Raw genomic sequence first — 18,286 nt, 5'->3', positions numbered from 1 at the left:
AGGTTGGCTTTTCGGAGCACGTCGAGAGTGGATTTGAGGTTGTCTTCGTACTCCGAAGTGCTTTTGCTTTTGACAACTATGTCGTCGACATACACTTCAACCTGTTTCCCGATTAGGTGCCGAAAAAGCTTGTCTACCATCCTTTGATAAGTGGCTCCGGCATTCTTTAAACCGAATGGCATCTTTTTATAAGCGAAAATGCCGAAATCGGTGATAAAAGCTGTTTTCGGAGCGTCACTCTCATCCATCAACACTTGGTGATATCCTTTGTATAAATCAAGAAAACAGAAAATTTCGAAGCCGATCAAAGCTTCTACTTTTTTATCTATATTCGGAAGGGGATAGCAATCTTTTGGACAGTGCTTGTTTAGATCGGTAAAATCTATGCACATCCGCCATCCTCCTCCTTTTTTCTTGATCATCACAGGATTGGCCACCCAAGAAGGATATTTCACCTCGAATAGTACATCCGCTTTAAGTAATTGGCGGACTTCGTCATGGATGACTTGGCTTCTTTCTGCCGCAAAGAGTCTTTGCTTCTGTTTTACTGGCCGGATTGAAGGATCAATATTTAACCGATGAGTGATTACCTCGGGGGGCACTCCGGTCATGTCCAACGGAGACCATGCAAAGACATCTTTGTACTCCTTGAGGAGCTGAATGGTCTTTTCCCGGAGTAGAGGCGTTCCTGCGAAGCCGACCTTGACCGTTCTGGATGGATCATCTTCGTATAACTGAACGGTCATTGAGTTCGGCTCTGAAGTGACTTCGGTCATCTCGCTTGCCTCCGACTCCGGTTGCTGTGATTGCTATGCTTGATGGTGCCGAACTGAATGCTCGGCACTTTTAAGCGCAATCTGCAGACATTCTTTTGCTCTCTTTTGATCACCTCGGATGACCGCTATCCCACCTTTAGTGGGGATCTTGATGGTGAGGTGATAAGTAGAGCAAACGGCCCGAACTGTGTTGAGCCAGTCTCTTCCCAGGATGATGTTGTACGGGGACCGAGCTTTCACCACAAAGAACTCGATCATCGTATTGGAGCTTGTAGACGCTTTTCCCACCGTGATCGGAAGGCTGATAATACCTTCAGGGCGGGTGTCTTCCTGGGCGAAACTTTTCAGAGGAAGTGGAGCCGGACTGAGCCGAGCTGGATCCACTTCCATTTTATCGAAACATTCTTTAAAAAGAACGCTGACTGACGCTCCTGTATCCACAAATACTCTGTGGATCAGTTTGTTTGCCACTCCGGCTTGAATGACAATAGCGTCTTGGTGAGGAGAGATGGCTGGGACGGGATCGGCATCTGAAAATGTAATCACTTCGTCTTTCTTCAGCCTTTTATGTGTCGGCTCCTCTTGATTGGAACCTCTGCGTTCTGCTTTTAGGGACGACTTAGTCTTCCCGGCAGGGAGAGCATCAATAGTCTGGATTACTCCATCATATTGCGGCTCGTCGTCGTCTTCGGGATCTTCATGCCTTTTCGGATCCTGAGGATTGCAGTTCGCACCTCTCTGCCTTTTGTTCTTTTTCGGCTGCTTGCTTTGGTATTTTTTTAACGTTCCTGTTTTCACAAGAACATCAATACCTGCAGCCAAATCTCGGCACTCCTCGGTATCGTGTCCGTGGGCTTGATGGAAGGAGCAATATTGATCCTGAGTTCGCCGCGCGGCCGATTTCGTCATCCGCCTTGGTTTTTCGAACATATCGGAATGTAGTTCGAAAATTTCCGTTCTTGACTTGTTTAAGGGTACGAACTGAGCGGGCGGCTTCTCAGGATTGAGACGTGGTCCCAATCTGCCTTGTACCGGTGCCCTTTGAATTCTTTCAAAAGGAGTTCGGCGAGGAAGCCTCGGATCGCTATGATCGGGCTTCTTTTCGTCTCCTCGGGATGAGCTGTCTAAAGACCGTTTTCGACGGTCTGCCTCATCCGCACGGGAAAACTGGTCCGCAATGTCCCACATTTCTTGAGCTGTTTGCGGACCGCACTCTACGAGCTTTCTGTAGAGAGCTCCGGGCAGGATTCCATTTTGGAATGCCGAAATGACAAGTAGATCGTTGAGATCATCTACTTGTAGGCATTCCTTGTGGAATCTCGTCATGAAGTCGCTGATCTTTTCGTCGCGACCTTGACGTATGGAAAGCAGCTGAGCCGAAGTGCTTCGGGCTTCCGCTTTCTGAAAGAACCTCCTGTGGAAAGCATCCATTAGATCTCGGTAGGATCTAATGCTGCCTTGGGGGAGGCTATCGAACCACCTTCTTGCGTTCCCGATAAGCAGCTCGGGAAACAGCTTGCACATGTGGACCTCGTTGAGACCCTGGTTCGCCATGTTATATTGATAGCGTCCCAAGAAATCATGAGGATCCATGAGTCCGTCATAGGTTATCGACGGAGTTCGGTAGTTCCGCGGCAAAGGAGTTCGGGTGATAGCGTTCGAGAACGGAGTCTTTAATGCTCCGTATATGGCGAACCCGACATCTCTTCGGTACGGAGGAGATGGAGTTCTCCTGTGGTTCCGGTACCGAGGAGGAACAGGAGTATGTCGGGGTTGAGGATTCTTTCTCCTGGAAGACACGTCACTACTGCGGTAGTGACTTTCATGCCTAGATGAGGAGGGAGAATCCGTCGTTGTCTTCTCCGGCTGTTGGCTTTTCTGCAGGAAGGTTAAGAACTCCTCCTGCTTCTCGGCCAAAAACAACTTGACAGCCTCGTTCAAGTTGGGCTGCTGGGAAGACTCGGTGTGATGAGTCTTTGAGCAGCTTGTTCCTTCTCCGTGAGAGCTGGAAGTAGATTTCTCATGAGGTTGCTTTCCAGGCCTATGGGCTGCTGGATTAGCTTCCTCATGGTTATCACGGACGGAGGCACGGGTGTTATGTGATCTGGTATGCATTTTTTTTTGTTTTTGGTGGAAAAAGGATCAAAAATTCGCTTTATCACAGATTTGGTTCTCTGTTTCCCACAGACGGCGCCAGTGATGAAGCCGCGAATTTCTGATGTTAGTACATGCAAGTAAAAATACGGATCACGACACAAAGGATTACGTGGTTCGATTTACTGAGGTAAATCTACGTCCACGGGAAGAAAAGAGGGCAGAGTAGTATTGCTTGATCTGGGATTACAGCTTACAATACACTTGCTATATAATCTATTTTGTCTCTAGAGAACGAAAGAGTCAGAATCCATTCTTCTGTCAGATCTAAGTTCTATTTATATTGAACTGAGATCGTGGCTTGCGTCACCACCCTAAGTCGTGGAGGTCATGGAGGTCATGAGATCCTGCGTGGCCACTAACTAGGCGGTGGCTTACATCATCAGCAATTATGTCGTGGATGTCGTGGAGGTCATGCATGAGTCCGCTATCTCCCAGTTCGGTCGAATACTGAGACCGAACTGCTGAATTATTGCCGAGCAGCTTTTGCCGATCTGAGAGTAGAGCTTGATGCCGACCAGAGCAGAGTTTGATAGGTTGGCTTTTACCGAGCTGTAGGCTGGAGCCGAACTCTGTGGTTGTGCCGAACTGATACTCTTTAGCCATGCCGAACTGATACTCTTTCTTGGGCTTTACTGCTGTTGGGCCTGTTTAGTACGTACTCCATCAATTACTATAAGGTGTTGGCGTATCACACCATGTACTATATATTAATATGTCACAGAGTAAATTAAATTTAAGTTTAACTTGACCGAAATTACAGCGTTGGTGAAGAATTAGAAAAACATTAAATTCATCTATTTGGATTCGAGAAAATTTGGATTAAAAACTACAAAATCCCGAAAATTTTGTATTCCTAATTGATTTGATATTATAACAATAGGTTCTGCAACCTTGTGTTTTTTAGATTCTAAATCTTGGTTATTAAGACACTATTATCCAGAAGTTTCGAAAGTGCTAATGTTAGCAAAATAAGGAATGAGTATTGGAAAAGGTTTGATATGGATTATGGAGTAGTATGTTTGATCCAGATTCTAGAGAGCTATAAATGGAAAGGTGAAAAACGTAATTCGAACTACCAAGAATCAGTATGGTAGTATTTTCCTTCTTTTTATTTTCCCATAAGGTCATGTTTGGTTGCCAGGATTCTGTCTGGGAAAGTAATCTGATTCCTTAAATTTTAAATTCCTGTGTTTGTTTTGATTTTTAATCAAACTGGGAAAGTAATCAGAATCCTAAGAACAAGGAAAGTTAGTACAACTTTTCAGGATTCTAAATACTAACTTTTCTTAGGTATTCTTTTTCCCAATTTTAGGATTATTACATATTTAATGCAATATATTATTATTATTATTATTAATTAAAGTATTTTAAAAATAATTTGAAATTATAAATCATACTTAATTTCAATATAATAAATAACTATAATTAAAACTATCATAATTATAACCATGTTATTATAATATTTATATATAATTGTTATTATCATAATAATAATTAATAATTTATTAAATAATTAAAATATAATTATATAATATAAATTACTATATAATAGTAATAAATACTAATTACTATTTTATAAATTAATAATTAATTAATAAAATTGTAGTAAAATTTTATATTATAAAATTTATTTAATTATAACATCTGTAAGTATAATAATAATAATAATAATATAATATTTATTATTATAATACTCCATGTAACTATAATTATAATTGTATTATTATATATTGTGATGGATGATCCATATTTAAACTATACATCGTAATAATAAATATAATAATATAATAATAATAATTATTATTTGTAATTAATAGTTTATTAAAATTTTTATTATTATTGTTCTTTATAAATAAAATATAATAAGTATATTTTCAGTTTGATGTTTCAATCAAATATAAAATTTAAAATTTTGATATTTTCCAAACACAAGAAAATAAAGTTATTGAGAATCATATTCCCGGGATTCATTTTCTCAGGAATCATTTTCCCTGCTAACTTTACTTTCCCGTCAACCAAACATGGCCTAAGTTGCTACTCTTAAGAGAGCATCCATACTGGTGCGAATGTCCCGGCGGACTTCCTAAAAACACCTCATGTCACGTCATAAGGACCTCCCACTGCACTGTCACGTCAAAAGGACATCCCACTGCACAATGATGGACATCCCCAAGGACATCCCGGCGGACCTCCACAATAATAAAAATTCACAAATTCACAAATATGTAATTTACGGAGCTAAAATTTCGACACGAATATGAGAAAATGCAACCATTTTATTTAAATAGTAAAAAAAACATACAAAATTATTTTTAAAAAAATACATAGTTAAAAACAAATTTAAAAATCGGGACGTCCGCCGAGACATCCGTCGTGGCTGGTGGACGTCACGACGGACGTTGTTGGAAAGCCGCGGATCTGCGGTGTCCGCATCCGACGTCCGCGTCCGCCCTTCGCACGCCTAATGGCTGACGTCCCGCGCGGACGTCCGGCACGCCGGTCCGACGTCCGCCGGGACGTCCGCCGTTGTGGATGCTATACTTTCGCAGTACTTATTCTATAAACAGAAAATCTGAACCAAAATCTTTCATGTTCCATTTTTAGAGATCAAAACCGTATGTTTTACTACTTGATGAAAGCAGGATTTTACTATTCTAAAAACAACATGGACTTATGAGTTTTAAATTTTGCGTTACCCCTTTTGCTTCATATTATACTATTTTCATCGAGCTATAGTTTGACTATTTTCCCCTCTTTTATTAGTGGGAATTTATGAGTAAATCCGATGGAGGTGCTCTCATGAATAGCACTGGGCAGTTTTAACCGTTTAAGCATTTCTAATACTCCTATTTATGATAAGTTTCTTTTGTCTATTTATATTTATATCTTTATATGGATCTAATCAAATGCAAACTCTAAGTATTGTACATACTCCAAACTATGATCTGGACCATTAGAATATGTCAACAGATTATAGCAACAAAAAATGTCAACACACTGTCAACGGTCGATGTTGTGTTGATATTGTGTTGACATCAAAATCTTGAATTTTTACACTGTGTTGATATTGTGTTGACGTTGTATTGACATTGTGTTGAAAGTTTGGAGTTTGTACATTATATAGAGTTTGCATTTTATCACTATCCTATATTTATATTTATATTTATAATAAATTTCTTTTTATAATGAGACATTTCTCATTTTTCATTAATAATATTTCAATCATTTTTTTTTCTAGCTATATCTCTTAATTAATCAGTTTTGCAACAAAATATACACCTTCTTTTCCTTTTTTATCTTTCTTTTATGTCATTAAAATTCGCTGGTGCATATTCAGTAAATCTTCGCTCCAAACCACATACCAGATGTAAATCGACCTTTGATTTCATAAATACTTAGTAACTTCTATAAACAGCCTATCTTAAGGGATATTATACCAAAAAAATAGGATAACTTTATTTAGAGATATGCACACACCAACTTAATTTGGAATTGCACTTCTATGGAACCGCACATGAAATTAAATTTCTGCCGAATGGAATTCAACGTGGCAAAATTAAAATTGGTGTAACAATCAATGGCACAAATTTTTTAATTTTATAAAACTTTTTTTAAAAGAAAATTTCCCCACTTCCATTTTCATTTGTACATGGAACATGTGTATTTTAGAGTAATCAAATTCGCCTGTCACCGATTGCCCTCTCCGTCATCTACAATTCTACAATCAATATGTTAAGACATGAATCAGATATAATATAGAAAGAAGTCTGTACATTTTTCTCTTACACTAAGTCTTTTTTTTTCGATTGATAAAAACATTGTCATCTCCGAACTCTTTTCCTTTGTTTTACTGGTATATTTTTACGATGTGGATCACCTAATTCAGTTTTCAATTTCGCAGGTCTCTTCAAACCTTTCTTAGCCTTCAACAAGGATTGCTTCAACACACTGTTACCGGAATTACACTGTTTCCCCAATCCCACCGGAGTGGCAAGAGCAGCATTCTCTGGTTTCAAGGCTTTATCCGACGATGCCTCCTTGTCCTTATACGCAGGAGGCCCAGGCCGAGGACGAGCTGTCCGCGGCCTCACCGGAGGGTTGCATGGGATGAAGTCCGATGTGGCTTCATTGCAATACCCTCTGCAATGCAGCTTGTAATCTTTCATGACCAGCTGCCGCAGAGTGATTGCAGCCTTGTACTCGCGTGTGCGTCTCGAGTAAAACACCAACGCATTGTTCGCCAGCAACAGCAGGTCCCGGAAGAGCTCCTTCGCTGTTTTTATGGACTGACCGACGATTCTTGATTTTATTGTGCCAATGTCCATGTGCTGCCGGACAACACGTCTGTATCGCGCCCGTTTCTGTCATCAGTAATGTCAAGAGAGATGGTAAGAGGAAGACGACGAGTGAACTTTTTTTCTTCTATGTAGTGAGTTTGTTGTCTTCTTACCTGACTGTCCATTCGATGTCTGAAGACTGCTGCTGATTCACTCTGTGCAATGGATTCGAATATCTCGATCAAGCTCTCTCTTCCGGTGGTCTTGGGACCGGAGATTCTCATCCTCTTACATTCGTTAGTTGATGTTTCCTTGTTTGCAGTCGAAACAGCATTGGAAGAACCTAAGTTATCACTGTCGTCAACACTTCTCTCTTTGGCAACTTGACTGCAGTCCTTTCTCTTTCTCTTCCCTCGTTTCTTCCTAACGATGACTCCATGCTCATAACCGACCTCGGGGAGGGTATCAATGCTTGGATCCTTTCCCAGCTCAGAGCAGGCAGATGTGCTGGGCTTCGTCTCGGTCTCCTCAGCTTGAAGCTGATGGTCGCACAACCAGCTTCCCATTGTGCTTGTTTCTTTTGAGAAGCTGCCAACGGAGTTCTCACCATTTGATGTCTGCCTGCTGATTGACTCGGTGGCTTCTGAGTCCAACACGAGTGGAGGTGATTCAGTCTCGTAGGAACCGGATTCACCTTGTTTGAATTGTTGTTTCTTCCCCTCCAATGATTTGATCTTCAACTCAAGTGATCTGGAAATCAACAACACTAAGAGATTATTGAAAGAAAATCAGATGCTCCACAATAAGTTACACGGAAAGTCAAAACACGATGCCGAAGAAGAAGAGCAGAGAAAACAATCACAACGCGATAAGCCAAAGCAAGCACCAGATAGTACTAATCTTTTACTCCGTACTAGTTTTTAACGTGTCACAGACTATTAGAACAGTTCAAACTTTAATAAGACATAATCTTGAGGTTCAAACGTTATCGTTCCTTCATTGACATCTCCAGGAACATGCATAGATTGGTAATAATATGCAGACAACTTATGTAAACAGTATTGAGAGAAGAGTAAGTAATTGTATTTTATGCTCACAAATACATTTATACATCTGTGCTAACCCTATTGAGTTTTCAGATTTAACCAGTTCTCGCTTGAGCTCTGCAACACGCCGCATTTTCAGTTCTTCAAACCAAGACCTGAGTCATTCACATTTCACAAGAACAAACATTAGCTGCGGTCAGCTAGAATTATGAAACTGTGTTACTAACATGCTACATCAGAAATCTGAGTCGGTAAAAGCCAAATGGATTATGAATGTAAATTAAACTAAGCATGATAACTGGAAGAAAATATGACTCACGTGGATCCAGAATAACGTTTTTGTAGGTCTTCGTACCTTTCTTTACAAGCCTGGAATTATTAGAAGGTCTGTCATTGCTAAGTAAAAGTTGCAAGAAAACATTGGGCAATACCTTTATCTCTACTTTTTATTGCTTAGATACATTTTTTATGAGAATTATTTCAGAGGCACATGTTTCCATTTGAATAAGCATTCTATAACCTTTAAATTAGCAACCTGTAATTCCTTCCCTTACTTTTTTCTGTTTTTTAATTCAAATATATGGTTCTAGATGAAAATATGCATCATTCATTGACTACACCGAGCTTACGATATGACAGATTTTATCCAGAAAAATATTGGCTAGTGCAGTTCAAAATACCTTCCTCATCTTTCACTTTCTAAAAGCCATATTCTTTAGGAACTCATACTTTTCTAGCTATTGAATCCTAAATCTCTTGGCTAAGTCCCAAATCCTAAAAAACATCACATATTATGTGTTAAACTGGACATATATAGCTATCACAATCTGCACCTCATAGGTCTCAGTTAGCCAAACTAGTAGAAGAACGCAAGACCAATCCATAAATGGACAACATGAACTCTAAGTTTATTCACTCATACATTTTTCTCATGATCTCTTACTTTAATCTTGTGATACAGCCCCATGCCATTAACTAACAGAAAATAGGTCAGATACGAAAATTTTAGACTCGACTAATCAATGTTAGCATACCACAGCCACTAACACCAAAGAATGAACCAAGAAGACCGAGCTTTCAACAGAAAGCCAAGAGACAACATCATCGACTAGCTACTACAAATATTTCGACCGAGACAGGTTTATAAAATGAGAAATTTGTAGACAGAGAAGCACTAATATTTCTTCATTTGGTCAATCACATAAAAATTGTACTTAGTAACTAATTCTTGACCATATCAATATCAAAATATGTGGTTATTGATTAGTTTTCAACGTTTGAGTAGTAGTAACAGCCATTTATGTATGTTTTCATCAAATGCTGCATACTATCTTGTACTAGTTCATGTGTGATACGACCGCGTACTACTCTTGCATGCATGAAGCACAGATTAACCAACTTTTACATAGGCCAATTGATTATTTACTAATTACTTTATTAAAATAAGAATTCATACGTGTTCCAAGTTGCACAAACTCTGTTTGTTACAGTTGCAATTTTCTTACTGATCAGAAACTCCTCGGTTTATAAATGTGATTTAACTAGTTTATCACCAAATAATATTTGAAACATTTTAAAAAAACAATGAAATTAATTACTCCTACAAATTATAAATTCGACATTAATTTAAACTTATGTATCGACCTGAGCAGTAAAGGCATACGGATAAAGGGTGCGCGCACGAAGCTCCGAAGCGACGACGTTCCAACCGCCGGTTCCGTGCCTCACAACCGCGCCTCCCAAAATAAGATCCTCCCACGTGCCCCACACCGCCGGACTCGGCGACTCCGCCCCCATCCTCTAACCGTCAAATTATCGAAACCTAGGAATTTCAAATTTGGGGAAATATCTCAAATTTCAATTATCTGAATCAATTCAAGTCTGTTGTTCAATTGTTGGAGAGAGGATTATGATTCTGAACATCATGAACAGTATATATATGCGGAACAATAAAAAATCGTTTTACATGACAAAGATATGTAATGCAAGAAGAAAATGAAAATTTTTAGGAGAGAGGAATAGAGGAGCGAGAATCTTTGGAAAAGCAATTGTTTGTTGGGCATACCTCTAATCTCTCGCCGAATTTGTTTGGATGACAATGGCCGTAAATATAGTCTTTTAATTTCCGTATATATTTGATTTTATAAAATTGTCAGTACAATATATTTATACTCCATTAAAAAACATATTTTAATCTTGGATTCAAAAAATAAAAATAAATCTTTTTTCCAGATTACCCAAGAACTTGAAGAAGATGCAATACTCCGGAGACAATTTGATTCAATTTTTTATGGAAAATATTTAGGTAAAATATTAAATATTATCTTAAACTTGTGATTTTTTCTAACTATAAAGTACTAGAAACGACGACTCAAAAAACAATATTAATATAATTATAATATGCATAATATGAATATACTAATATCAATAACAATCAATTATACTCCCCCGTTCCATGTTACTTGCAGTGTTGCTTTTCGGCTCGTCACAAACTCCTTACACTATTTATAGTTTAAGTTATAGAATTAATGCATTTAATTAATATATTAGTTTAAGTTAAGAGCTCATTTATTATGTGATGTCTCATTACACTTAAAATTCTTATTTCATTATACTAAAAAATCAATCCTAAATTTGCCTAAAATGAAAAATGGGAGTAACATGGGACGGAGGGAGTACAAAACATTATTGATCCGCCAAACTTAGAGCATCCACAATAGTAATAGGCCAGCCATAGGCTAGCCACAAACTCCTCCTGCCATACCATCAGGACTAAAACTCCTCCTGCCACATCATCAGGACAAGCAACTGTACAAGCAATAGGCTAGGCACAATAAACAAATTTATAAAAAATAAAGAATTAACAATCACAAAAAATACGGAATTAAATTTACGACACAAATACGGGAAAATTCAATAATAATATTTAAATTAAAAAAGTACATTAATTAAAAAAATTACATTAATTAAAAAAATCTAACGACGTGCAATCTTCCGCGCTCCCACAACTCTTCAATTAAATCCTTTTGGAGTCGAATATAAGCATCCACTAGGCGCATGTCGGCATGTGCCTTGAGGCGGCCGACTTCATCGTGAAGTACCCCCCTTCGTACGATGGGGGCGGCCACGCCGTGGCTTGGGCCGGCTTCATTAGCATCGTCATTGGCCCAACTAGTCAGTTGTACATCTTCATCTTTGACAATCATGTTGTGCAGGAAAATACAGACGTACATTATATCAGCAATGCAGTCGACATGCCACAAACGCGTTGGACCCCTAATTGCCGCCCATCGAGACTGGAGCACACCAAATGCGCACTCCACGTCCTTGCGCGCCGACTCTTGCCGTTCCGCAAAGTAGGTCTTCCTCTCATCTGATGCGCATCTGATCGTCTTCACAAAGATGGGCCACCTAGGGTATATCCCATCTGCCAAGTAGTAGCTCATATCATGCTGGTTCCCGTTGGCGATAAAACTGATGGCCGGACCGACGCCCTGGCACTGCTCGTTAAAAAGGGGCGACGAGTTGAGGACATTAAGGTAGTTTTTCGACCCGGCTACTCCAAAATATACATGCCAAATCCACAGCCGGTAATCAGCTACGGCCTCGAGGATCATCGTGGGATTCTTTCCCTTGTAGCTGGTCGTGTAGAACCCTTTCCAGGCAGCGAGGCAGTTCTTCCACTCCCAATGCATACAATCTATGCTGCCCAACATCCCGGGGAACCCATGCTTCTCTCCGTGCATCTGCATCAGATCCTGACACTCTTCAGGGCTAGGGCTTCGAAGATACTGATCACGGAATATTTCAATGACGTCCTGATAGAAATACTTCAGACAATCCAGGGCAGTCGTCTCACCGATGTGGAGGTACTCGTCCCACATGTCTGTCGCGCCTCCGTAGGCCAACTGTCTGATTGCCGCAATGCACTTTTGTATAGGTGTGTGGCCGGGTCTGCCAGCCGCATCGTACCTGAACCGGAAACACAAATATCGACGCTCCAAAGCATCAACGATACGCATAAACACTGTCCTATGCATCCTAAAACGCCGCCTGAAAAGAGGCGCCCCAAACCGCGGCTCCTCTGCAGAGTAGTCTTCATATAGCCGCTGATGTGCAGCTACGTGATCCCGATCAATCACTGCTCGTCGGTGGACAACGGGTGGAGGTCGAGGTACCGCCGACTGCAAGGCCCTTTGTATCAACCGGTTTATCTCGCGGGATGTATAGGCCTCCAACTCTCCGTTCATTTGTCGTTCGTACTCCTCAGCATCCCCACCACTACTACCACCCGCGTTACTCATTTCACGTTGTTGCTCTTGTACAGAAATTAAGATGGAGAGAAAACTCGTTAAAACAAGTGGTGCGAATTAAAATGACGTGCAAATCGCGTATATATAGTGTTTCGAAAAATTTTAAAAAAATTGATCTGGCCGATCGGGAGCCTGCAATGGCGGCCAGCCGACCGGCGAGCGGATCGACCAGCGCCCGAAAATCGGCGTCGGGTCGCCGATTTTTTCGCCGAAATGGCGCTCGCCGGTTCCAATGGTTTGGCGAGAGGACCGGCCAGCGCCGGGAATCGACTAGCCTGTCCGCTCGCCGCCATTGGAGATGCTTTTATCGATTAGGCCATGTGCCAACTCATGAAGCCGGATTAATTTAATTTTATCATTGTAGTATGTGTGTGAAATCAAATCAATGTCTACGCAATCACAAACAAAAGGATAGGAGCAGAGATTTCCTAATCTTGATATATACCAAGTTCATAATATATGTTGAGATGTTTGATTAATTTTTTTAACAAGGATAATCATACCATGAGTAATGATATATCCAAAATGTAGAAAGTTTCTTTCTTTTGTTTTTTTACCATAATTTAAACTTTGTTAGTATATTAATTAAATATAATTTATTACTACTATTTTGTAAATGAATCATGTACATTGGAACTTGGAAGTTGGGTTAGAGGTTACTATGCGTTTGTAGGAGTGATAATCCGATGAGTACAAATTTGATCTTAGTGTTCAGCAAGGTTAAATTCAAGCATCTATGAACATGTTTAGTGAGAGTAGAATGAACGAGATTATTACAACTTTCATTAGAGCATATTAGGAGCAATGTTCTCAATCTCTTGGTTATATTTTGTGTTGTCATTTTATTTCTTCCCTTATTTTTGTTTCAATTTAGTTTCTCAATCCAAATCCCAAAATTTACTTGCTTTCGAATTAGATAATTGTACGCCTCCATGTGGTTCGACACCCTAAGTATTACAACTATAACTGTATTCTTGCAGTTAAATTGTAGTTTTAGAGTTATTATTTTAAAATTGATTATCAAATTTCTATTGACTTTAAACTCTAAAAATAAACATCATGCTATAAAATTGTTATTTTATCTTTGAATTTCACCAAAAATTTACACAAGTAATAAAATATGGTCATAATTTAAGCTTTGTTAGCATAATAATTAATTATTTAAAATTTTTATATTTTTATGGCATGTTAAAAAAGAAAACTTTAAAACAAGAACATAAAAATATAAGTATGTGAAAACTTCAATTTTTATATGTATTGAAAAAATAAATTTTGCTATATACTCAAAAACTTCAATAAAGGATATAAAGGTTAAAAAAAATATGGAAATTTTTTATACCTTTTTTTAAGTATACACACATACTTGTTTAAATTACACAATAATCTCACAATAATTAATAATTTATAGTATAATTTAAATAATTAAATAAATAAATATTTTGTTAATATATTTATGTAATAAATACTATACTTTATATTTTAAAAAAATTATACAAAACTTGAAAATTAAAATGCACTAAACATGCTATAATAAAATTGAAACATAAATTAAAAAACATTGAAAAATATAACAATTACATAAAAACATATCACAATACACATAAAATAACAATTTAAGACTTGAAATTGGTTTATCATATCGAATTAGAAGTGTTCCACTCAGAATGGACGGAAGGAATATTATATTCAGTTTGACGATAGGCAATTGCAAAACTGTACACCGATAGCTAAAGTAGGATTTTTTCTTTAAATTTTTTAAATATTTGGCAATCTTTCAACATGCTCCCTCACGTGTGTGGCTCGAACACACATCAAGAATAATGGCTTCTCATATAAAATATGAAAAATATATTTATCGATTTGAGTCTGCTCTAATATTACTATATAAAAATGAGTTACTCATTTCCCTAAAATGTCTAATAAGATGTGGGTTACCCACTTAAAAATAGAAGAAATATGCTTACTACTAAATCGGTGTGACACAAGAAATGAGAGTTTCAATATTTTTTCGGCACAAAGAAAATGGTGTTTTGTTATTTAAGCAAATAAAAAATAAAGTGAGAGAAAGATACGTGTAACAGAGATTAAAAGTGTTGATTGTTTTTAAAGTAACTCACTTATTCAGTTTGACGATAGGCAATTGCAAAAAAATTTTAAATTTTTTAAATATTTGGCAATCTTTCCACCCCAATATAAATTGACACACCACGTCATACTATCTGCAATAATGTAAAACACAAATAAATATGTATTATTTTTACATTCATCATTATGTAGAGTGAGCCAAATATGCTAAATAATAATTCTACACAATAATAATTCTGCATAATAATAAATCTACACAATAATAATTCAACACAATATTTCAACTCAATTCACAACCAATTACAAACCCTAGCTAACTATCCAACAATTACTCAAATAATGTAAAAGATAAGCATACTAACCGAAAATAATATACAAATTTGGGGGAAAATAGCACCGATAGATGGATGGAGGGCGAATTCGCGTGGAGCAGTCTACCTTGGATAAAATCACGAGTGTGTGGGCTGAGTTTTTTGCGATTTGGGGGAGAAGAAGGGGATATATCAGATCTGTCTAAAGCCGCCAATGAGAGTGGCGTCTTCTTTGAAACCCGCCGACCACGTTGGCGTATTTCATCAAAACGACATTCTACCCGGCGTTTCTACTTGCATAAACACGCCAACTTAAAAGGCGTTTTATATGTATACACGCCAATGCGAATGGCGTTTTACACTCAATACTGTATTTATAAAAAATACGACTAAAATACGTTGAAATTAAAAGACGCCAACGTAGTTGGCGTTTTAAATTAAAAACCGCCAATGATGTTGGCGTTTTTACTTATAGAAACGCCTATGCAGTTGGCGTGTTTTCATATATGGAACAGATAACAAAACGGGTACATTTCCGTTATTTCTAAGGCCAACTGGCCTAGAAACTCGATTTTCCCAACAACGGGGACCCTAACAATCATGTGTTTGGGGGGTTTTTCTTTTTTTGTTCTAGAATGAAACTTAGATTCCGTGTTTGTACTGAACTTGTTTTATATTCCGTGTTTGGGAGACGCATGACGATTATGCGTCTTTGTGCAAATCACCCGATCGGGTGATTTGCCACTTGCAATCTCACAATTCGAAAAAATTGAAAGACACATGTCCCTCGTGCGTCTCTCACAAAGACGCATAATATTCATGCCTTTCATTAAAAGGAGACGCATGAGGGTCATGAGTCTCTCCCAACATGGAATAAAAAAAAAGTTCATTACAAACACAGAATCTAAGTTTCATTCTAGAACAAAAATAGAAAAAACCCTAGTTGAATTTGATGTTTTTAGGAACCATGACGATATCAATGCCAATCACGTTGGAATTGATGTCAATTCGCTCACGTCGATCAATTCGAGTGAAGCGGGGTATTGTTCTGTGGGGGATTTCTTCCAACAGTTGGATCTCAATAATGGGAGAACGTATCAAGTTTGGATTGATTATTCTGATGGAGTATTAATTTGAATGTTACAATGGCGCCTGTGGGCGTGAAGAGGCCCCCGCGGCCATTGTTGAATGTGTCTATTGATCTTTCTGATGTGTTAAGAGGATGAAATGTATGTTGGATTCACTGCTTCGACGGGGAACATGACTCAGAGCCACAAAATTCTAGCTTGGAGTTATAGTAATACGAATTTTACACTGAGTGATGGGCTGATTACTGCAGGATTGCCGTCGTTTGAGCTTCCGGGGACGCCATTTTATAGAACTAGAGGCTTTGTTGCGGGTTTAACGTCAGGGGTTTTGGTTGTTGGTGTTGTGTGTTGTGCATTTGTGTTCTTCTTTGTTAGACCATCCACAATGCCGCCCAGCCGAGCGCCGGCGCTGGGCGGTTCGCTGAGTGGTCTATTGCAGTCGCTCAGCGGGCGAATGGAGAGAGAAACCGCGCAGCGCTGGGCGGTCGCGTGGCGCTGGGCGGTCCGCTCGGCGCTATTGCAGCGCCCGGATCGCCCAGCGCACCGCCTAGCGCGAAATTTTTTTTTTTTCCCGAAACACTATATATACTTTTTTCCGTATATGTCTCGTAAATTAAATTTCGTATATTGTGTGATTGTTAATTATTTCATTTTGTATATATTTGTTAATAGTGATGTGGATATTATGTGGCTAGGCTATTGCTGGGCTATTTGCTTGTTTTGATGATGTGGCAGGAGGATTTTTAGTGCTGATGAGTAGGCTATGGCTGGGCTATTGCTGGGTTATTGCTGGGTTATTCCTATTGTGGATGGTCGTAGAAAGAATAGGAGAGAGAGAAGAGAGAGGGAGGAAATGGAGGATTGGGAAATGGAGTACTGGCCTCATAAGCTTTCTTATCAAGAAATCGACTCTGCAACTAAAGGATCTGCTGAGGAAAATGTGATTGGAATTGGTGGGAATGGCAAGGTTTATAGAGAGGTTTTGAATGGGGGATTGGAGGTTGCTGTGAAGCGAATCTCCCATGAAAATGCGGATGGAATGAGGGCGTTCTTGGCCGAGATATCGAGCCTTGGGAGAGTGAAGCACTGGAATTTGGTGGGGTTGAGAGGGTGGTGCAAGAAGGAGAAAGGCCGCCTAATCTTGGTGTATGATTTCATGGAAAATGGGAGTCTTGATCAAAGGGTGTTTGAGTGTGATGATAGCAAGATGCTAGGTTTTGAAAGCAGAGTACAGTCCTGAGGCAAGTGGCCTCGGGGATCTTATACCTGCACGAGGGGTGGGAGTCGAAGGTGCTGCATAGGGACATCAAGGCGAGCAACGTGCTGCTTGACAGGACATGAACACGAGGTTAGGTGACTTCGGGCTGGCCAGGATGCACGACCACGACAAGGCTGCGGGGACCACACGGGTGGTGGGGACGATAGGGTACCTAGCGCCGGAGGTTGTGAGGAGCGGGAGGGCATCAACGCAGACAGATGTGTTTGGATATGGAGTGTTGGTATTGGAGGTGATGTGTGGAAGGAGGCCTATCGAGGAAGGAAAGCCGGCCTTGGTGGAATGGGTTTGGGAGATGTTTAGAAGGGGCGAGCTGGTGGATGCACGATTGAGGGGAGAGGCGGACGCGGAGAGGGTGGTGCAGCTGGGATTGTTGTGTGCTCATCCGGATAGCAAGGCAAGGACAATGAGGCAGGTGGTGAAGATGTTTGAAGGGAGGAATGAGGTTGAAGGAGAAGGAGAAGGAGAGGATATGGGTGCTTATCTATTGGAGAAGATGAGAAGTGGAGAGGTTTTGGCTATGCATTTGGGATATGGTTTTGGTATGCATCCAAGCAGTGGCGGATCCAGGAACTAAATATCGTGGGGTCGAACGAAATAATAATAGTACTGTTTAAAATAATTATTTAAATTATTATTTTTATAAATATATATTTTAATTTATATAATTATTCTGAGTACCGATAGTATGCAAACAACATGTATAATTTTTTTGGGATATTGGCTCCTAATATTACAAAAAATTTCAAAAAATTATTTTTCTCACGAACTTTGAACTTGACATATTATAATATCACAAATTGAATAGTTGTCGAATTTTTCTCACCGGCAACAAAATCTAATTACTCCTACATTAAAATGAGATGAATAACCAATCTGGCATCTAGAGATTTTGTAATCACACACCACTATTATTTTTAAGTGGTAATCATATCTTATGTGATGTAATAACAAATG

At 39.1% G+C, this 18,286-nt stretch overlaps 1 protein-coding gene and 1 pseudogene across 4 annotated transcripts; one reads left to right on the top strand and one right to left on the bottom strand.

Moving 5' to 3' along the window:
- Window positions 1-6,661: 6,661 nt before the first annotated feature.
- On the bottom strand, window positions 6,662-10,337 carry LOC121802705. 4 transcript variants are annotated; one of them, XM_042202380.1, is made up of 6 exons: window positions 10,322-10,337; window positions 9,901-10,078; window positions 8,576-8,625; window positions 8,334-8,411; window positions 7,384-7,960; window positions 6,662-7,294 (listed from the first exon to the last, which is right to left on the bottom strand). In XM_042202380.1, the coding sequence occupies exons 2-6, from the start codon at window positions 10,051-10,053 to the stop codon at window positions 6,755-6,757; spliced, it is 1,398 nt and encodes a 465-aa protein (XP_042058314.1). In that variant the 5' UTR covers window positions 10,054-10,078; window positions 10,322-10,337; the 3' UTR covers window positions 6,662-6,754. The 4 variants fall into 4 exon arrangements, with proteins under 4 accessions (XP_042058314.1, XP_042058313.1, XP_042058315.1 ...); XM_042202379.1 differs by lacking the exon at window positions 10,322-10,337 and having other exon boundaries at window positions 9,901-10,305; XM_042202381.1 differs by lacking the exons at window positions 8,576-8,625; window positions 10,322-10,337 and having other exon boundaries at window positions 9,901-10,305.
- Window positions 10,338-15,817: 5,480 nt separating this feature from the next.
- LOC121803757 lies at window positions 15,818-17,906 on the top strand (annotated as a pseudogene).
- The last annotated feature ends 380 nt before the right edge of the window (window positions 17,907-18,286 follow it).

This window comes from Salvia splendens, chromosome 5 (assembly GCF_004379255.2).
Source record: "Salvia splendens isolate huo1 chromosome 5, SspV2, whole genome shotgun sequence".
Lineage (NCBI taxonomy): Eukaryota > Viridiplantae > Streptophyta > Magnoliopsida > Lamiales > Lamiaceae > Salvia > Salvia splendens.
This window is presented reverse-complemented; position numbering and strand designations above follow the sequence as displayed.